The sequence below is a fragment of the Dermochelys coriacea genome, chromosome 2 (genome assembly GCF_009764565.3).
Source record: "Dermochelys coriacea isolate rDerCor1 chromosome 2, rDerCor1.pri.v4, whole genome shotgun sequence".
In the NCBI taxonomy this organism is placed as follows: Eukaryota; Metazoa; Chordata; order Testudines; family Dermochelyidae; genus Dermochelys; species Dermochelys coriacea.
The window spans coordinates 252974220-252997181 of NC_050069.1; the positions used below are offsets into that span (position 1 = coordinate 252974220).

At 40.5% G+C, this 22962-nt stretch overlaps 1 protein-coding gene across 5 annotated transcripts in view; it reads right to left on the reverse strand.

The window, feature by feature from the left end:
* The window catches only part of RBM33 (RNA binding motif protein 33), a 152622-nt gene that overhangs the window by 11283 nt on the left and 118377 nt on the right, over positions 1–22962 (reverse strand). For 2 of the 5 annotated variants that reach the window (XM_043509648.1, XM_038388527.2), the window contains exons 17-18: positions 19535–19723; positions 305–4779 (exon numbers count right to left, since the gene is read on the reverse strand). In XM_043509648.1, the coding sequence (XP_043365583.1) occupies positions 4765–4779; positions 19535–19723 (204 nt within the window). In that variant the 3' untranslated portion in view covers positions 305–4764. Of the gene's footprint in view, positions 1–304; positions 4780–7340; positions 7379–19534; positions 19724–22962 lie in introns of those variants that run through there. The other 3 variants (XM_038388525.2, XM_038388524.2, XM_038388526.2) reach the window with 2 other exon arrangements.

Genomic DNA, 22962 nt, shown 5'->3' on the forward strand with positions numbered 1-22962 from the left:
AAGAAAAAAAAACAACAAAAAATCAGCCAGCTAAAGGTAATCCTTATGTTGCCAACCATGAGCATAATTGTGGCAACAGCCCTAAACCAGAGGAGGGACCATGATACTGCTTCTAGTATGCCTTTTATTCCACCTGTGTCCCAGAATCTGAGTGTAAACTTGCATGAATGTTTCCACTGAGGGTTTGGGGCATTTTCCTTCATAGGATATGCATGAAGCATAAATGTCTGAAGTTCATTGAGTGTTTAGGGCATGTTTAAAGACGCATTTCGATTTCAACAGAAAACTACACTGGCACCAGTGAGGTAAGGCTGTTACTTTAATTTTTTCTTTTACGATTTAGGTAACCTACTTATGAAACATTAATAGGAAAATAATAGTAATCTTCTTTCAGCGAGACATTTCCATGAATACAGAAAAACATTCAGTTTAACAGGAAAGTATTCACGTTTCTACATACAACGTATGTATATACTTCAAACATGAAACTTTCTTCACAAGGATATGATGTTCCCATCATACACTACAGCATTTTCTATTCACATCGTATATTATACACAATCTTTAACTAAAAACACCAGTTTGTTAAAATCCTCAGTTTTTCAATTGTTACATATTAAAATTAAATCGCAAACATGACATTAACGTCACAATGACACTTTGATTATAGGAAAGCATGAAAAAGTTTTATACCAAAAAATAGACCAAGCCTTGTCCCTTATTGTAGTTTCCCTGCTCAATTTTCTCTGTGGTCTCCCCTCATTTTCTCTTCCTTTCAGTCCTCTCCAACAGAATGGGGCCATTCAGTCAGAACCACATTCCTGAACAATAGCTATTTCACAATGGTACCAATATTATAAAACTGACACTATTTCTTATAGTTTCTCACTGCTGCTGGTGCCTCCTGGAATGAGGAAGAGCATGGTATGGTACAAGCACAGGTATTACTACGGGGAGGGACCCATCTATTGGAAATGAGGAGTCAAATATTAAAGCCTGCCCTCCTGGATACAAGATGTGGGTCAATAGTCCTTATTTGTATAGCCTTATGAGGGAGACAAGCTACATGTCTTAGAGCTTTACTGAAATTTACTGCATGGCTTTAAATATTAAAATTTAAATGTGAAGGACATACTGCCATATATACAAAGGGTTCATTGACAAAACCCCTAAAATTTCACCCTGGATGTGGGGGGTGGGGCAAAAAACCTTTATTTATTCCCTTCAAAGAAATGCTGAGAAAATGTGTTATAACTATTTGGCACAAACTTATTTGCTTAGCCATGTGGTACACTATCACTGACAAAAGACTTTCTGTAGTGTGTTTTGCCTCCATAATTGTCTCCTGCTGATTTCAATCACAGCATTTGAGTAACACATGAATAATTATGTTAGTCAGTAGTCTAGAGTATTTGGAATACATTATCCAGTCAGTATTCAGCCAAAATTCACTATCTACATTCTAGTACAGGAACGAAAAAAATAATACAAATCCACAGTTCCATGAGGCTTCTGTAGTAACCTCATACTACATCTACCAAGCATAAGGAAGTTACTATTATAGAAAAGAAAGGCAAATATTTGCCATTTTATTACCAGAATTCAGAGTCTGTTAAGTGGCAGATAAATATCCACATTAGTTGTGGTTTATGGAGAAATACACCTGCTGCAACTATTTCAAACTAAACCCTTTTTACTTACACAACGACACTATCAACACTGATAGAGCTGAAAACTGACATGACCTTATCAAACATTTTATTTAAACATAACTCCCAAGTGACCAGCACTGAGTGTGAAGGGCAAAGAAAAGTCTCCTAACTGGACCTATCAGCCAGTACTTTGGTACCCTCTGATTCCTTCAGAGCATTCTCCTCCTGACTGGCACTTCATTGCCAGTGTTGCTTGTACCAAGGTATCATGGGGAGCAAAGCACCAATCAGAATTGCAAGGCAAGGGAAACAGAGAATGAAGGAATCATAAGCGGGAAAAGGAAACAAGAAAAGAATGCATTTCCACATTACTTCCCCACCCCTTTCCTGTCAGCCTGATGTCTGCATTATGCAGGATGAGCACTTCACACGTCCAGGTTGAGAGAGTCCAACCCCACACACTAATCTGTTTAATTTCTACAGATATAGTTCATACACCCCATTGCTGCAGCCCATAATATACATGAATAGGTAAGTCTGATATGCTACATATCCCTTTGTGAGCTGACAGAGGCATGCTGCACTAGTCTAGAATGGGGAAGAACGACAGATTCATCATGTTGATGTGCACTCCAAGGATTTTAAAAAGAGATACTGTACTTCCATGTAGGGAATCCCAGCCTAATGTTCCTGACCCCTTAGGGCGCCAATTTCTGTTCCCTCTGGGGAGCGGGGGGAGGAGAAGGGAAGGGAACTGCTGTTCCAACTGTCCCTGACCTTAAGTTTCTTCTCTTCCTCTACACTAAGCGGTGCACTGTTTCTTGCACTCTGTGGTAGGGAGCAGCACTAGGTAGTAGCAGAAACAGAGACGATAAGGCTGAGAGGAAACATACTGTAGGAATGGATTTCCAAGCACGGGAAGCCTGAGTGGGAGAATGGGAAACAGTAAGGAGGACAGCACTACGGGGAGTGAGGGGGTGTCTGTGTGTGTCCTGATGAGAAAAAAAGAAAAGAGGAGATAACAGTGATAAAGATAAGGAGTTGGGTACTAAGGAGAGAGAAAGGAAAGAAGGAGACAACAGCAAGAGTTGACGAAAATGGGCAGAAGGGATGGAAAAAACTGGAGAGAAAATGGGGAAAAAATGGAAAGCAACTGGCAGAAAAATACATATGAAGGAAAATGAGACAGGGGACAAACAACAAAAACCCATGAGAGTGAGAAGATAGGCAAAGAACAGGTAGCAACTGTCTCAGGGTAAGACATGGGCAATCCAGGGGGTCAGGTGCAGATACTCTATGCCATATGAGGGCTACAACTAAGAAAGGTTGGGAAGTCATTACTTTAAGGATTTTCAGCAACCTAACAGAATCTTCAATATGTCCAAATTATGGAGGCTGGTCAGTGTTAAAGCTTAGAAACATTGGCAGGGTAAGTTTAATAATATATTTCCACGGTAAACAGCAAGTCTTAATGTTTTACTGTTAAAGCTAGTGTTCTTTACAAACAGATCACATTACATGCAACATTTCATGCTGACTTTCTATTTTCTTTGAAAATTTGAATTACATAAGCAAAATTTTTACATAAGGCAACAAAAATTTCATTCTCTTGTCCTGTTTAATTAATTAACATAATTTATTCCATTGCTCCAAGTCAAAAGTTGAGCAGCTTAACTATATAATATAATTCTGATCTTTAACTTGCTGTTGAAAGTAATCATATGCACATTGACACTTATTCTAGTCTATGTGCTTGCAAGGAGCTGTTTACCTTACTGAAAAAAAATAATTTAAAAAATGTACTTGTGTATATTTCCAAGTAATTCTTTAAATAATTTTAAAGATGTAAAGGAAAGCTGAACCTTAAAATGATAATAAAAGTACCTAAATATTTATGCTACAGCAATTCTGTGCCTGCCAGAAAAATCTTATATAAATTTCCTTTTATTTAAGTTTCCTGTTCCAGAAATCCACGGGGGGAGGGTGGGAGGAGAGAATACAGATTACAGGAAATTAGCACCTTCATATTTGCAAAGTAAGTAAAAACTGGGGTGCTGTAATTTGGCTCATATCCCAAATAGGAAAGATAAGAGACTTTTGTAAGGAGTACAGAACAAATGGAACACTAACAGTTTCAAACATTTAGGAGTAGAATATTTTAATTGGAGCAGTCCCATGCGTGTATTTGAAAACAATATCCCAAATAGCTCCCCCATGTTCCTTTCCCAAAAATATGATTTAGCAAAACTACTCAGCACCAGCTTGGTGAGTTTGTATTGTATTGTTTTGCTAAAGTCTATCACAACAATAAAAATACATTGCTAAGTCATTTCAATTTAATAGTTTGCAAGCTCTTCAGTACAGAGGGCACCTTTTCAAAACCTAAACACTTAGTACTTATATAGTTACCATTTTTCATCAGTAGAACTCTTTACAAGATTGGTAAGTACCGTCACCCCATTTTACAGATGAGGAAACAATCATAGAAATCAAGTGCCACACAACATCTGTTGAGGAGTTTGCAAATGAGCTCAGTTCTCCTATACTGTATCAACTGGACTAGGTGAGGAGCTGCAAAAGCTTCTGCTTCTGACTTCATCCTTAGTCGAGTTTGTACTATTATGATTTACAGTATCTAATAAAAATTTACTTTCTCAACACCATCTTATTATCCAGACAAGAGAAACACTTTCGAAATACTTATTGAACTTGTCACTTGTTCTTGCATACTCAATAACAGAGGGTGCTTAGGTGTACTAAAGCAAGCTGCAGCAAACATTTGAAAAACAGAGGTTGATGAAGTAATTAGTATAGTCAAATCAAGAGACACAAACCCCGTTCCTGCGTCACTTGCCACAGAATATGGCAGTTTAACAAGAGAAAAATCCGCTTAGCTCACTGAAGAGATGAAATACTTAAGAGTACAATCAGCCAATGTAAGTGAAAAAGAAACACAGGAATGTCCCATCAGCTGCACTCCGCAAGTCCTCCTCTGTCATTTGCTGCTCTCTCCCCTTGCCTGAACAATCTTCAGCCCTTTTGCTAATAACTGATCCTCACAACAATGTTAGGTGTTTCTCTTTCAACTACTTCAGGACATTCTCCCATTGCTTTAGGCTCCAGCCTCCTGTCACAGTCAATTGAAGGGAGGAAAAAAGAAGAAGCTGTATTTAGCTACTGAACAATTTTTCACAATAACTACTGATGTATCATTCCACAAACCTATTTGAGATGCACAAAGCCAAAAACTGGGTAAGCAGTGAGTTTACAGCCCATCTCCCCTTAACAGTGAAATTATTCTGAGCTAGTTGCCTCCATAATTAAAACAATAGGGTAATAAAAGGAGACTGACTAAAGAGAGCCATCTTGATAGCGGGTACATTAATTCACCAGGGAAATCTATATACAGTATTAGCAAATAGAATTAGAAAGCATTAAAAAATAATCTTACGGCATGTGATTTACCTGTACTTAATGTGAGATTGTAAAGTTTGTTGACAAAAGGGTTTGGCTATTGTATCATAGCTTGCCCACGATTCTTCTGTTGTGGCGTGCATTTGCACTGAGAAACAAAACCATTTAAAAAAAGTACTTCTAAATGACTTTCGATTATACTACTTATTGGTGTTGCCTGGAGGTCAAAGTGCCATTTTCCAGATAGGACTAGTATGGAAAAGTGACACTCATTTCAGCTGTAAATATGCAATACCGTGGAATGAAAATGAAAATATTTCCAATGAATTTCAGTGGAAATTTCATCTATTTACCTCAGGTCTAAATTTGCCTCCAAGTGCTTGATTTGTTCAGTTTCCTTAGGAAATATTTTGATTTGTATTTCCACACACAATTACAGTTTCAATTATTGCAATTAGAACTTTTTTCATGTTAGTTCTAGCTACAAAATATTATTTGTTCTCAGGGCAACTAAATATTGTAACTGAAAACAAATAAGGACTTTACAAATGCAATTCCATTAGATAGAATATAGTTTTTATTGGCTAATTAACTTCATTATATCAAGATTGATTTGTGCTCATTTACAACCAGGTCTCAATTTGTCCCTTTGAGTACTTTTTGAAGGGTTATGGTCAAGAGTACATTAACAAGGCTAAACAAAAACCTCTCAAGCTAAAATTATTTTCTGTTACATTATATACACAATATTGTACAGGACCACTAGCTTGTGTAAAAGCTAATGGGGCATACTGAAGATGTACTGGCAACATAAAATTCAAGACTGCAAAACAAAAGTGAAAGATCTAATTTATTTTACTAAAGAGTGTTTGATCTTAAATAAAACATGTTAGTAAAGGGATCTTAATTCAAGCCTAACAGCCTGACTAAAAACTAACATTTGCTGCACTTAAACTAACATTGTAGTGAAAACGATTCATGATTGTTTCAAAGTGGCATTATTCAGGCTTTTTTTCAACATTAGCTGAATATCACTTAACATGCTAACATAGTTTAGCATGATATTAAGTGCTGACACTTTCAATCTTACACTCAATATCTGGTTCATACAATACAGTTTAGGCTTGCTTTGGATCAAAAATATTTTTTCTAGAAAGGATAAAAATAAACTAGTAAACTACTTGGCATACACAAGACCATAGTTTTAAATAGCTACCCCAAACCTCCTTACAGATAGAAAGTGTGTAGCATCTTAGCTTCAAGTGTATTTTGGTTTTTGCCTTGTATTTAAAAAAAAAAATTCATGTGTACTTATGTCACAGCCCAACAGATTTGTAGGGATTGTTCAATTCACCAATGAAAACTTGTTAAAAAATCAGTTATGTTCTGGGGTAATATTTTTTTCAGTTTATTTCTTCCTAAACTATGAACTTTCTGCTTAGGAAATTAAGGACTGACGGCACTGGCTACAGCAGTGGTTCCCAAAAACTTTTTCTGTTGCATCTCCCTGGGAGCCATGGTTGGGAGTGGGGCCAGGAGCAGAGCCAGAGCTCTGGTCGGGAGCCAGGGCCAGAGCAGCAGTTGGGAGCTACGGCCAGGACCCAGAGCTGCAGTGGGGGATATGGCTGGGACCTGGAGCTGCAGCAGAGGCTGTGGCCGGGAGCCAGGGCGACAGCTCTGGCTGGGGGTAGGGGTGGGGCTGGAATGAAGTTGGGGGCAGAGCAGGGCTGGGTGGTGCTCTCTCCCTGCCCCCTGTTAAGGCTGGCCGGGGCCTAGCCACTCCCTCCCGAATGTTCCTCTGTGCCCACCGGGGGGCACGCCCGACAGTTTGGGGACCACTGGGCTATAGCCACACACAGTGCAGGTACATGTTGTCTGCATGCAATTTTGACAGTGCACTTTAGTGTTGACTTATTATTCTAGCCCTGAGTTAGAAAATCTTCTCAATCACTGATGAGTTGTATGAAACAAATGAATGTCAACTAAGGAAAAGGTTCCACTGAACTGTTACAGTTGTGACTTGAACTGCATTTCAGTTGAAGCCTTCATAGATGACATGTTACCATATTAATCTACTACATTATCTTCCATATATTTAATGTTGGGTGATAATGTTGGTCATGCTCCTACTGAAGCTAACAGTGATACTCTGAATAAAATGGAACTTTTGCACAAGAAAAATGCAGGCTCAGGCCTTATGGTATTAAAAAAACAATTATACTATGAAGTTTAGAATCCCATAATTTTGTAAAAGACTGTTATCCTAAAACTTACTTTACCAGCTTCTGCTTTTTGGATTCCAAATGCAGGTGCTAGGAAAATACACATATAATTAATTAATCTGTATATCATAGTTACGTTGCTATAATATTCAGTGTAATAGCCTTAGTTTCGTCTCCCTGTTAAAGACAGCTTTACACCAAAACAAATCATTACTAGTATATATAACTCCTTCCCATAACAGTTCGTGTGTATATAAACACACTCATTCTAATAACCTCACATGAAAGTTATTTTCAGCATTCTCTGTAGAAATTTATCTAGACTTCTGTCCAGATCACTATTTAAAAAAAACTTCCTCCTTTTAACAATTATCTAGCTGACTTGTACAAAATTCCCTAAGAAGCATTTCAGAATTGTTAGTCCCATTCCCTCACCCGTGTACTTTCTTTGATGTAAAAAAAAAATCCCTTACATTTTCAAGTGCTCACTTTGCTTCTTCTTTTGTGTATCAGTGCTACCCAGTACTATCCATATATAGTGATATATCTTGCAAATATAAAGACAGTAGTTACCCATAATATGAAGTCTCAACGCCTATTTATGTTTCACTATAATACATCTATTTATAACCTACCATCTCTGCACAACCAATACCATACAGCTATTAAGTTCAATTTAAAAACTTGGTTTCTTTTCACACTAGCCTACCAATCCTAGAAAGAAATTTTTCATAATAAGTACTATAATAGTTTCACAAAACAAGAGCATGCCTGTATGATCCTATAAAAATGAGCTATTTACCTAACCTCATGCTCTAGTATTTTTACACATATGAAACATTTTCTCCACTCTGCCTGTTTGCCCCAAGAAGTAACTGAAATTAACAAAAATTCTGTTGGGTATTCACAGAGAAGATAATTCATGAGGCTTTTGCTTTAGTAGCGCCTGCCTGCATGAAAAGAACAAATGTAAGGACAGCAAACGTATTACATGCATGTTTCCAAAATAAAACAAAGGTAGATGGAGATACAGTACGTTAAAGCTGCTAAACCTCGTGCTTGATGCCAAAGTCTCTTCACATTTCTCAGCTCCTTTAATTCAAGACAGCTAGCTGGATTCCCCCCATGGCAGCTTGGTTCTGCAGCTCCGCCTCCTGTGTGGCTTAGGTACTACTGCACTGAGCTACACAAGAAGTCCAGTCACTCTTCAGCAACCTCTAGTCTCAAGCAGTAGATTTCTTCTGACTTTAGGAGTTCAAAAGAAACCAATTCAAATTTCAAGAAACATACTCTTCATTTGGATGACTTGGACTAACTGGATGGAGCAGCACAGGATGAAGGCCCTCCTCTTGGATCCATCTCAGGCACAAAGGATTTTCCACTACAACAGATCCAGAGGAAATGGAGCAGGATCATTCAGAAAAAGTTAAGAAGGATCTACAATGGAACTACTCCTGCAAACACACACAAAATCCCCCCCCACTGGGATTCAGAAGCACTTTCAAACCCTGATCGTTTACCTCCCACCCACTTCCTCTCCTGAAAGTGAAGTCACATCCCTGGCATACAGGGATGGCCTTTAAAACTAGATCTAGAGAGATGGAGGAGGAGGAGATTAAGCTTGATACATCTGACTGAGGAGAGCTGGCCAGCCAATTCAGTTCAATTGACAGAGGCTTTGCAGCTCTATAAACCTTTATCCACCCTTTCTCCTGACGGGTGCAAAAAACAAAAGCTCTGAGCCCTGGGAAAATTCAGAAGAGGCTGTCCTTTTTCCAAAGCTGTATTACAAAAACAGCTGGAGGTGGAAGATGACAGTCAGAGATGTACCAGAGGAAACACCCGAGTATTATAATGGGGTGGTAGCACTGTTATAGTCAAGACTGAAATATGTATCAAGTTAAGAGATCACCATTGTTTGCTATAGATTAGCACTTGACAATCTGAATTGCTTCAACAGTTAAGCCTATGTGACCAATACTCTGTTGAAGAAAAGTGAATTCAGGCCAACAGGGACTCAAAGTTATTCACCTGAAAAAATGAACTACGTATGTTGACATTTTTCAGCAGATTGTTCTTTTCCCTGCCCCAGAGTCACCATGGGATAAGAGAGACCCTGGGAACACTCAGCAGTAAAAAACCTGTTTCCAATTGAACTGGTTTGGAAGCTGGGGGATGAGGAGGGAGTCAGAGGTGACAGGAATGGCTCCACTTGAAACCTGTCAATAAACCAGGGTGAAACGAAAAGTGGAGAACATGCACGCTTTGGGGGAAAAAAACAAAAACAGTTCCATTAATCCCAGGGAAGAGAGGACATACACTTCAGAAGGTGTTTTACCACTGTAGAAAATGCAACAGAAGTCTTCTGTCTGTAACCTCTCCAGGAACAAAAGTGGCTGGAGGGTGAATAGAAGCTGGAAGTCCTGTACAGATGAGATTGCCAGCATACTATGCGAGATCTGCAGAAGCGCTCACAGGTTAACAAAAACAATTTAGTGAGCCACTTGTACTAGAGTATGACTGGGGAGGAGGCAGCATGACTGCCCTGTTCTGAAAGCAGCTCAGTGGCCAGCTGGCACCAAAGAATGATACTCTTCCACCCATCTTTCCCTTCCAGCCTCTGCTCCCACAAACCTTCCCACTTTTGCTTCTTTTCCTCTCAGACTTTTCCATTTTGTAGCTAACCACCAAACAAAAAGCTCAGGCATGGACTCCGTGTTTGCTATGTGGAAGAAGCAAAGGGACTTAGGTGGCTATAAGACAGAGGTTAATACCAATCTTGACTGTCCATTCTTTTGCTTCCTTGTCTACACTGCAAAAAAACCCCATGACAACGAGTCTCTGAGCCTGGATCAACTGACTCAGACTCAAGGGGCACACACTACAGGGCTAAAAATAGCATTGTAGGAGTTGGGTCAAAGAGCCCAGGCTCCAGCCCAAGTCCAAACATGTACACTGATATTTTTAGCCCCCTAGCATGAGCAAGAGTGAGATAATCCAGGCTCTCAGACTTGCTGCCATAGGCGGGTGGTGGTGTTTTTTTGTTAGCAAACATAGTAAACATATCTCATGTACTGATGGGCAGAGCTGGGTGTACGGAATTCTCATGCAAAAGAAAAGTACAAATAACCAGTACTTTAAAATCACTGGTGCTTTTAGTATAGATAGCTCATTTATCATCACCTTTATTTTACAATATATTATTTTAGTGAGCAAATTGTAGAGAAAACATCATTTTCCAAGAAAATCACCAAGAAATACAGCCAGGGCTTAAGGAATGCTCATGTTTAGTGTCAGCTCAGACAGTAGGGCTGGAAAAGACAACATGGGCCATCCAATCTGATCCCTGGCATTTTAAAGGGACTATTCTCTACATCAACATTTCTCTAACAGTGGCCGTTGCACTATTGGTCTACAGAGTGATTGCTGGTTACAGTGGCTTCTCCTGCCTTAAAATTACATTTACAAGTGTCCAGGCTCAAAGGAGATCCAAGGCACCTCTAAAAGGCAGCTAATAAAGAGGGAGCTGCAAAACTAGCAGTCCCCACTGGGAGCTATTGCAATCAGAACAGGAAAGCCTGGTGACTAGATGCAAAAGATCTGTCAATGGGGAGACAACTAAGAGTCACTTGTCAGACCAGAGCTTCCTATATGAGGTACTTGAACAAGGAGGGAGAAGAGAAGAGACAGTGGAGAGTGGGAACAGGAGACTAGTCAGATAGTGAAGGAGACGGAAGCACAGATAGAAGGCGTTCAGCTAATTCACTGATGGGAGACCATGAAAGTGAAATGAAAAGGAGAGATTTTGGTAAAAAGTAAATGGATTTTAATATTAACTGTACATGGACCAGTTCACCAGTGACTGAAGATCTTGTTGAGTTGGTGTGGATTTGTGAATGGGGCAGATTAGGAGAGGTGGCAGCCCAAGAGATAAAAGCTTGCAGGAAGTGGTTCACACTAGAATAAAGCATGAGCTTCCACACTGGTGTTGATTTAAGCTGTTCTCCAATAAGTGATGCAATAGCACAGCAGGAACATTTTAAAAGGATCAGATTCTATTTTTGTTTCTCCCTCATCTTAGGTCACATCATTCAGCCTCCTTTTATTGTTCTACCACTTCCTGACACCTGCACTTCATGTCTGAGAATGACAAGCGGCACAAATTCTGGTCCAGGATATATTTGCCTTTTCTTCTCCTATTGTGTCTGACCTCTTTCCTTTCTGATACCCTCCCCTTTGCCGCTCTCTTTCCTTTCCTGCTACCCCCTCGACACTCTCACTGCTTCAATATCTCTGTGTATTACATAGGCTTTCCAGTCTATCGCTAGCAACAGACTCTAGAAGAAAAACTGCAACTGCTTAAAAAAAAGTTGGAATGGAAAAAAAGCATGACTCCCACTAACCAACTAGTGCAGGGGTTCTCAAACTGGGGGTCGGGACCCCTCAGGGGGTCACGAGGTTATTACGGGGGGGTCGCGAGCTGTCAATCTCCATCCCAAACCCCGCTTTGCCTCCAGCATTTATAATGGTGTTAAATATACAAAAAAGTGTTTTTAATTTATAAGGGGAGACTTGCTATGTGAAAGGGGTCACTAGTAAAAAAGGTTGAGAGCCACTGAACTAGTGTCTCCCTCTCAGGCACACACACAGGGAATTCCTGACTCAGGAAAGCTTGGTTCAAAACTTCAGAACCCAGAGGATGCCCCTGGTGGATCAGCCTTCTCCTCCAGCTCCAGAGAAGAGGCTGGGGAGGCAATGGCAGGGGTGACCATCTCTGCTCCCAGAGAGAGCTAATGGAGACAGTAAAGATTCTCAGTTGTGACAGCATACAAGGCTGTCACAGCCAGGAGGAACAAATGGGTCACCAGACTTGTATGCAATGTCACATGCTAAAATGAAGCTTGTTGATACTAGAAAAACCCCATGGGCTGGGATTATTCATCTATCATTACTCCATGTGTCATTTTCACTTATAAGCCTCAGCTCAGAAAATAGAATCAGCACTTTTGAATAAAATTACTGAGAAACTTGCTATTACTGTGACTGAGCACTAGGTAGTGCCATCACTCTAAAAAAGCTAAGTAGGATGCATTAACAAAGCACAATCATTTCCCCTTCTAAAACTGGAAAAGAAATAGTAAAAGAGAGATCAGGATACAATTCTTAAACTTATCCAGTGTATGGCTAGAGTTATACCAGCCTGAGCTGTATTTACATACAATCATGAAAAGCTATTTTTATGGCAGGAGAAAGATTTTCTAATCTTAAGCAGTGCTAAGAGTCTACACTAATGGTCTATTTTGGGAAACACTTGGTGCAAGGAAATATTTGATTAAAGGTCATTACAGAATTGCTGCCTAAAATGGCCCATCATTACTCAAGTTATTTGGTGACTGGAACAACCTGCTCACTCTCACCTGATTCCCTGTCTCCCATACAGTCCTAACAGATACAAAAGAGTAAGAATGACTAGCAGCAATCAAGTCTCCTTAGAGAGGTTAAGGAGCAGTACATAGAACCTTGAGGGTAGCGCTGGAAAAATGGGACTCACTCATGCTCTTGGCAATCCAAAAATAAATCCAATTCAGACGTCTGCTTAAATTCAACATGTTAACAATCTACTTTAATAAGCAATACTACATAGAGATAACAGTGTTGAATGTCATTACATACTTTGGCACCAGGCTCTGAGGCTGTACTTTAAACACACAATAGTTCCTGAGAGCCTTTTGTACCTTCAAATACTTAAAAAGTGTGATTATGTAAAACAACGCACATCTTGTAGTCCCTCACTCAGATTAGGACCTAGTTTAATGTCACGTTATTTAAAAACAGCCAAATAGCTGATTTATTGATTCTTTCCACTCTTGATGGCGTTTATGAAGACGACAGTGGACAATATTCAAAAGAAAGCATTTTTTTGTATTTTAATTGTGATTTTTTTTGTTTTTAAAACAGGGCATTTGATTCAATAATTATGCTGGAGCCTAAAGCATTTTATTGTATTTTTCAGTATCCTTGGAATCATAGAACAGGTGGAAAACCCCTGACCAAGAACAGAGCAGCTTTATAGAGGAACAGGGAAAGTGAGGAGTCAAGTGATGAGACAGGATGGAGGAAGCATTTCAAACATTCATGTGAAGGAAGAAAACAATTCCCCCCTGCTTCCCATGTCTGGATGAAAAATGATGGTGCATCTCCCTTTCCATTAACTCATACACCTTCCTGACCTCCTCCTACCTCAGAGTTCAACTATTCCCAGCTTAACAGATCTAACCTTTTGCCCTTATTCACAGTATCACCATCCTGATGTAAAATCTAAGATACCAATGTTGAGAGGGAGCAGAAACTAGATTCATTTTTCAATTTCATTTTCCAGCTGCCTGTTGATGTATCCCGATACAAAAATTCATGTGCAGTCCCAGGGTAAAAGAAAGTCAAACTTTTTACACCTAGCAGGTCTCTGAGACAAGGCAGTGGACTTGCTCTGCTTCCTCCAAAGTCTGAGAACAACCAAATCTGACAATACTTTGCTTGAATGTAAAAGCACACTACAGTATTCAGACTGCAACAAATTATCCAGTAGGTACCAGCCAGACTGATTCTGTTTGCCTCCAGTGTTCTAACTGCATACGTCTCTCAGTGGCAAATCCTGCCCCCTCCCTCCATAGATGCAGAGGGTTTTCCTGTAGTGGATCCAGTGTAGTTTTGTCATATGGGGGTTAGGCAAGATTTTGTGAGTTTAGGCAAGGCATGGGTGACCCTGTGAAGCCAGGAGCCCAGCTGCAGGGCAATAACGCAGCTGGGAATGAGGGGAGATGGATCAACTCTTATGTGGATACATGAGTCAATTCCCACAAGTAGTGGGAAGTGCAAGTAGCATGAGACTATTCCAGCACTGAACTGAGGATGGACTTAGTGGTCATGGAGTGGCTTTGCTCCTGTAGAGTCAATGGGATGTCCAAAGAATTTCCTTCCCTCATACCAGAGGAAAGACTGTTCAAGCTCTGCTCTAGGACAGGGGTGGGCAAACTTTTTGGCCCGAGGGCCACATCTGGGTATGGAAATTGTATGGTGGGCCATGAATGCTCACGAAATTGGGGGTTGGGGAGTGGTAGTGGGTGCGGGCTCTGTGGTGGGTCCAGAAATGAGGAGTTCAGTGTGTGGGCAGGGGCTCCGGGCTGGGGGTGCGGGCTCTGGGGTGGGGTTGAGGATGAGGGTTTGGGGTGCAGGAGAATGCTCTGGGCTGGGACCAAGGGGTTTAGAGGGCAGGCGGGAGATCAGAGCTGTGATAGGGGGTTGGGGCGTGGGAGGTTGTCAGGCTCCGGGCGGCTCTTACCTCAAGCAGCTCCCAGAAGTAGCGTCATGTCCCTCCTCTGACGCCTACATGGAGGTGCGGCCAGGCAGCTCTGCAGCTGCCCCGTCTGCAGGTGCCGCCCCTGCAGCTCCCATTAGCCATGGTTCCTGGCCAATGGGAGCTGTGGGGGCAGTGATTGGGGCAAGGGCAGTGTGCAGAGCCCCTTGGCTACCCTTACATGTAGGAGTCGGAGAGGGGACATGATGCTGCTTCCAGGAGCCGCATGGAGCGGGACGAGCCACGTGGAGAGCCCCAGATTCTGCTCTCCTGCTTGAGGGCCGGATTAAAATGTTTGAAGGGCTGCATGCGGCCCCTGGGCTGTAGTTTGCCCACCCCTGCTCTAGGGCAAAGGATCTGGACTTCAGGCAGTCCACACCCCTTATCAGGGCTGCCTGCTGACAGAGGAAGGAATCACTGGCTTACATCGGACATACATTTGGTAGGTTTTGTTGCCTCCCTATAAGGGCCAAAGATTTTATTTTTTCCCCCCAACAAACTTACACCACAGGCTCTATAGAAACTGAAGGGTAAAATCCCTCACTCACTAGGGAAAGTGTCTACTTTGAGACAGGCAAGTCTATGTCAAAGCTTTTGAATATCCCACTGCCTTCAGAAATACCTAAACCCTAACTATTCTCTCTATTCTCCACAACTAAGCAATCTAAATAAGTTGTTGTTACAGCCTCTGCCTTGACTTTTCCTTCCCCTCAGTCTCTCCTGCATGTCCTCCAGCTTCAGCCCTCTTCACTACACTGAAAATACCCTTACCAAGGTTTCTAACAACCTTTACTTGGCTGAGCTGTGGGACCAGTACTCCGTTAATCTCATCCCTGATTTTCCTGCAGCCTTCAGTACAGGTGATTTTCTTCTCTTCAGCACCTGTGCTCTCTTGACCTTCTTCACCCTCCCTCCCTCTTGGTCTGCTGCCTACCTAACAGTTCTTTTAGGAGTTTCTTCTCCTTTTCCCTCTTTCTATTGGAGTCCCTCAGGGCTCTGTCTTCGGTTCCCGCTCTTTTTCCTCTTCACTTTATCCCTGGGTGATCTCATCTGTTCACATGGTTCCAGCTATCATCCCTATGATGAGGGCTCATAAATATAGCTTACCACACTTGACCAGTCTCCCAGGTAGCCGAATGTTTTTCTGGCCTATTGTGGTACATCTGTTGCCAGTAAAATCTTGGCATGGCCAAAATGAGCTGAGTTTCTTTTCCACCCCAAACCTCTCCACTTCCATCTTTCTCTGTTGCTGAGGACAACTCCAGCCTCCCTGTCACTATGGATCTCACCCCTCAGGGTTACCCTGGCACTACATTCCCCTTTGATAGATCCATGCAGTTACCAAGCCTCCACAATGTTAAAAAAAAAAATAATCATCAGATATTTCCTACCTCTGACAACTAAAATACTTGACAGGTTTCAGAGTAGCAGCCATGTTAGTCTGTATTCGCAAAAAGAAAAGGAGTACTTGTGGCACCTTAGAGACTAACAAATTTATTAGAGCATAAGCTTTCGTGAGCTACAGCTCACTTCATCGGATGCATCCCCCCCCCGCTGCTGGTGATGGCTCGTCTTAAGTGATCACTCTCCTTACAGTCTGTATGATAAACCCATTGTTTCATGTTCTCTGTGTGTGTATATCAATCTCCCCTCTGTTTTTTCCACCAAATGCATCCGATGAAGTGAGCTGTAGCTCACGAAAGCTTATGCTCTAATAAATTTGTTAGTCTCTAAGGTGCCACAAGTACTCCTTTTCTTTTAACTAAAATACTTGTCCATGACCTGGCCATCCCCTGCCTGGATTACGGGAACGTCCTCCTCCCTGAAACCCAAACCACCTTTTCAAAGTCTGTCCAAAACACAACTGCTAATTCAGATCATGTCAGTCCCCTGTCTGAATCTCTCTTGCACAGCGTATCAGGTTTAAACCTCTCAACTTGGCCTTCAGAGCTTTGTACAATCCTGATCCACCAGGACCTTGTTTTGTACTGCATCACCTTCCTTTTGCTCCTCTCCAGCATCACTGTCCTTCAGGTCTTTTAAACCTCCAATCTCTGTGTGATGAGCCCCCTTCCTCTGTTCATTCAGATCCCTCCTAATGGCCCAGGTCTGTGTTACCCACAGCCATTAACATGTGTCAAATGTCTTTTCTATCACATTTTTAAGGAAGGGAGAGTAGAAGTAAGAAAGCAAGGAAACAGAAGAGAGAAAATATTTAAACACATCCCCTCTTCTGGTGCTCCCAAGCTCATCTCGCCTTCTATGTTATTTAAATTCCAAATTCCTCTGTGCAAGAACTCTGTCTTGCACAGCGCTGAGCACAGATGCTAATAAAAATATTAAGTCAAGATCACAAGAAAACTTAGCGAAGACTCATTCTCTCTGGGGTTTCTAGCCTCACTTTCAAAATCAAGGGCGCATACCTATGAATATGGGTCATTACTATGAAAAAGGTCAATTTAAACTCTCACATTTTTCAATTCCAGCTCTCTCACAAACCTTCTTTGCAGCCTAGGAACTTACTGGCGGCCTCAGTTTCCCCATCAGTAAACACAGATGATACTTGCTTGTTTACTTCATTTGGTTGTTGTGGGGATTAGTTAATATCACAAAAGTACTTTAAAGATGAAAAGACAGGTGTTCTGTACAACAGGCTTCTGTACAATACCCATCCTTTCAATCCTCCCACTCCCTTTCCCCCACCCCGCCTTTTAACCACTCTCAACCATATCTACACCTGAAAATTTCTGACCTCTTTTTTCCAGCAATGGTGTAAACCAGTGGTTCCCAACCTTTCTTGTGAGAATAGCATATTGCTATTTCCAGAAGACTGTGGCGGGCGCAGACACCCCGCCGTCAAAATGCTGCTGCTCAGAAGCAGCAGCGGCAATAAGTGTTGCCGCCGAAATGCCACCAAGAAATGGCAAGGATTCTTGGCGGCATTTCAGCGGCGGGATGTCCTGCGGGTGCACAAAAATGTCCCAGCGGGCACCATGGCATCCCCGGGCACCATTTTGGGGACTCCTGGTGTAAACTCAAATGTAGGTGTCTTTTGCTACTAATTGCTAACCTGGCTGTTTCTTATTAACTACTACAACTTTTAGATTCCAGATGTAATACCAGTGGTCAATCTTTACTAGAAGGTGTATTTATACTAAAAAATATTCTTTTTTCAGCAATGGTGCAGCTGCATCCATTCTACCAATGGTGCAAGCTCTTGATTAGCCTGGGCATACAAACTTGTACCACGTCATCTGATTCTCTGAAAAATGGTAAGAAATTCCATACTGTAGATGAGCCCTTCTTGGCAAGACTGTGCTGTGACACTGCATTAGGAATCAAGCGATTGTGGTATTTGATATGAAATAGGAAGTGGTGAACAAGTTTTCCAGCACGTTCACAGTAAGTTTTCTTTACCCTGAATACTTCCACAGCAAGGTTTGTGCTAATATTTCCTACTAATATTCTCAAACAGGAGTTAGCAAGTAAAAACTGAGTAAATGTGTTTCAAAACTGACCCTTTACAGGGAAACTCTGCTTGCACAAAGAATCAGATAATGCAGCACAAAGTTTTCTGATTTTTCATCACACCCTAGAACACAGATTGCTGGACTCACACCTACATTTAGTAATTGAATGAAGCAGATCAATTTAATAGTGCAAATGCCACCTTGCTTTTACTTCCTTGTAGTGCAGGATTTTAGGCACAACAAATGGCTTAAAAAAAAACTCTAGAAAATAATTTCTGTACAAAGTACTGTAGGAGTTGAAGAGACAAAGTATTGTGTGTGAATGTTCTGAGTGTGCAAATATAAAAAACCTAACAATGTTTTCTTTAAACAGTATAATAAATCGTATACAATAGCACTTATCAAAGCTTTTTACAAACAAAAGTTAAGTCTCTCAGAACTACATAGGTAAATCAGTGAGGTCCCATTTAATAAAGAAGGAAATTGAGATGGAGGCATACCTCCTTATGACATCTGTCTTCCAGGATACATAACGATATAGTATAACCTAACTCAAAAGGTTTCAAAGCCAAGAAATAGCATCAATATGACAACTGTATTTCTGTCTGAAAATTCTGTTCCTAGAGTTAAAAGGAACACATGAAATTACTAAAACTGAAAGATTAGAAGGGGGAAAAGAATAATTTTTTTTTGTTTGCTTTGTGTATTTCACAGCACTTTGGTGGATATTTTCAAAGTTATTCCTCAGTGAAAGTCAATTGGACTTCTGCTTCTAAATTCATTAGGCATTTTGAAAAATCTCCCCTTTTGTTTAAAGTCATCTCCACTATTTTGCTGGTAAGTCGCATGCACTAGCAGTCAGTGCATGCACAGAAATAGGCACAAGAGTTAGGCTAGGTCATATTTGATATGGTTCTTGGGCTTGTTCACAAACAGCTACTGAAAAGGACTTCTAAATAACACAGTAAAAAATCTCAATAGATCCTTCAAAAAAAGATTTTTTTTAAAAGTCTGGCTATGATATCAGAATATACTACTGAAAATTGATGGTTTAAAAATCATCCAGTTTAAAAAAAAAATCACTTGACAGTATCCTTTTAATTAGTGATTCTAAAGAATCAGAGCTAAACGTCACAGAAGAGCCTCATTAATGTATACTAACAATAATTATTGAATGTTGTGAATGAGTAAACCAACAATAAAAAACAAGGATAATGAATAACTAAACACGCTTTCTTGGACATAGTGACAACACTTCATTATATACTGATGTTTGTGGCATTTTATTCAAAGAGTGGGAAAAGGTGCCTTCAAATATAAGTAATTGCCAATAAAAATAATGTATTTAGTGTCAGAGAATTAATTGAGCTTTCTAGAATGAAAGACTTCTGGCACAAAAATTATAAACCAAGCCTGACCTACCTGAATGGGTCCTACTGACATCAGCAGGTTTTTCAGTTGGACATCAGTAGTTGATGAAGAAAGCCCTTCAACTGACACAACACAGGGCTGAGGTTTGCACTCCACCACTCGCAGGTTCTGTTTATTTGGCATCAAGCGTCCTCGGCCCATCTGGCCTCCTACTCCTCTGCCTCTCCCATGCATAACAACCTGCCAACAGCAAAAGTAACAGTATTTTGATTTCCTTAGTTAGTGCTTCTGTTAAGATTTTTGACAGATAATATGAAGTTAGCAATTTATTTAAAGACTTGATTAAAGTACATGTTGATAAAAAGCAGCATGTCACTGTTTGCTAATTTAAAAGGCCACACGTTAACATATTTATCTGCTTCTTATCCAAATAGCTCCCCAAATTACAAGAAGTTATAATGGGTACAAAGCCTGCCCTTTGCATTTTGAGGTGGGTTTACAAAGCAACTGAGCACCTTAATTCCAAAAACTATATAGTCTACTCCTCTTCACAGTGATTGCATCACATGCATGTGATCAGGTCTAACATTTTGGGATGGGTCAGCAAACAACTTTTTGCCCCCTCCTCTTCCCAGATCTCAAACTAGATTCACTATATACGTATACATATGGGAAGGGGATACAGGTCCTCCCCAGTCTCCACTGCTACAGAATGTTGCTCAATAGACCATGCTACCTATTACCTTGAACTGCCCCTCTTTTTTTTTTTTTTTTTTTGAGGCAAGTCCACACTGGCTGATCAGTATGGCTAATCTATAGCCAGGAACTGGAAAGAACTAGAGGAAAAACCCCTGATTTGTAGGGCTTGAGTCACTCAAGCTGCTGCCAATCTCAGCCACAAATTGATTAATTCCCCTTCCCAAACAAGAGTTTCCAGGGACCCAGAATTCACTGGCCTCATAGGCTAGCCCTGAGCAGCTTTTTTTGGAAGCAAATGAGGTGGGAAGACAACCTATGATTCTTAGGGAAAGTCACCATCAAGCTTTTAACCCTAGTAACTGGTTTATCAATATCTCCATAATGAAAACAGCAAGCAATTTTTAGAGAAAAGAGGAGACTAGCTTTCACACATTTATAAAACCAACACATTATTGGAGAGCCCCTGGCCCTGAAAGCTGGCTCTCACAGGTATCTTATAGTATTGACAGCAATATTGACTAAGTTTTAATGCAGTACCTCATGCATAATGCACTTTTGCAGCTGCATAGATGTCTTCTTAATATTTGCTTAATATTTGTTTCAGAATCTAAGCTTCCATTATAATAAACAAAATAAAATAAAAAATAGGTCTCTAGACCCTTATCATTGCAAAGACAATTTTCAAAATGTAACCCAGATGTAATCAAAGCCTTAACATCTCCCTGATTCTGCAGACAATTTGAAATATTAGCTATGAGACATGTGAACTGGTTCAGGTCATCTCATTGGGGAGATAACGTAAAAAATTAATGAGGAACCTCCGTAAATGTAAACATGTTAACTATTTGACTGCTGATTATTTTAGGAGAAACTTCAAGACAATGTTCTTTGCATTATCGTTGGATGTAGTGCGGATGTTGTGAGGGGATCCAGTGGTGTTATTGTCAGATTGGGGTAGATACTGTCAATCACAGTTTAATTTGGAGACAAAACAAAAACTGAATATCAAAGGAATAAAAACACTACTGATTGCACTGGACCAGACGAAGGGGTGAAAGGTACAGGGAACAGGGAAGGATGCATTATTCTGGGGTTCTTGCTGTAGAATTCATGTCTAATTTGATGCACAGTGCATGTGGTCTTGAGTCACCGTCAGAAACATACTTATAACTACTAAAATTAAAATATCCTAATATTAATCCTGGCTGGCAGGACAAGATGAAACAGCTAAGAAGGTACCGTCTAGCAGCATTACACCAGTTCTTGAGCTTGATTCTTCAGTTGTCTCTGCGAAATATAATTAACATCTGAAGACTAAAAGCTTTTGAGGAAGCTAACTATGAGTCAACAGTGTAATGCTGTTTCAAAAAAAGCAAACATCATTCTGGGATGTATTAGCAAGAGTACTGTAAGACACGAGAAGTAATTCTTCTGTTCTACTCCATGCTGAATAGGCCTCAACTGGAATATTATGTCCAGTTCTGGGCGCCACATTTCAGAAAAGATGTGGACAAATTGGAGGAAGTCCAAAGAAGAGCCACAAAAATGAGTACAGGTGTAGAAAACATGACCTAAGAGGGAAGATTGAAAAAATTGGGTTTGTTTAGTCTGGAGAAGACAAGACTTAGAGAGACATGGTAACATTTTCAAGTACATAAAAGGTTGTTACAAGGAGGAGGGAGAAAAATTGTTCTTAATCTCTGAAGATAGGACAAGAAGCAATGAGTTTAAATTGTAGCAAGGGTGGTTTAGGTTGGACATTAGGAAAAAATTCCTGTCAGAGTGGTTAAACACTGGAATAAATTGCCTAGGGAGGTTGTGGAATCTCCAGCACTGGGGATTTTTAAGAACAGGTTGGACAAACACCTGTCAGGGATGGTCTAGATCAGTGGTTCTTAACCTTTACTGCAGCCCCACCCCTTTGGTTCTCAAAATATGTTCTCGCATCCCCTATCAAAAATCGTTGAAGTAGGTCAGTTCTTTAAACCTAGATATATTTTTTGTTTGTATACTACAGTAATCATTAAAAAACGTATAATGTTAATAAATACATAGGTTTGATGAAACAAAGTAGTTGTACTTATGTGCCTGTGCTTAATTTGGGTTTTCGATGATTTACCTTCTAAAAAAATCTGACATGTCTCGCACCCCAAGAAAGAGCATCTCACACCCCCAAGGGGCTGCGTGCACCCCAGGTTAAGAACCACTGGTCTAGATAATACTTAGTCCTGCCTTGAGTGCAGGGGACTGGACTAGATGACCTCTCGAGGCCCCTTCCAGTTCTATGATTCTATGAAATAACTCCTATTCTCAGGAGAAATGTTTTCCAAGTGCTGCTCCTTCTGAAATTTACAGGAACTCAAGGATATTCAATATAATTCATCCTAAAGAACAGGAAATGCCCTGCAGCAAAGGCAGAAGGCTCCAGAACAGTAGGCAATGCAATGTTTGGCTCCATTTAGGTGAACTGCAAGTACACATTTGTTTTGCTTTAACTTAGTTTCATGTGGTGAATGCCATCATTCCTCAGAAGGTAGGGCGACAAGCACAGACATTATTCAACTAATTAAAAAAATTAAATATATATTCCCTCTAAAATTCTCTTTGCACTTTCAGATTCACAACAGAATGCATCAGTCAGTGATCTTACAAATGCCATAGACTGCAAGGAAATTTCTGGTACCTGCGATATCATAGACTCATGTATTATGACAGGGTTTCTCAAACTTCATTGCACTGTGATCCCTCCCCACAATAAAAATTAATACATGACCTCAGGA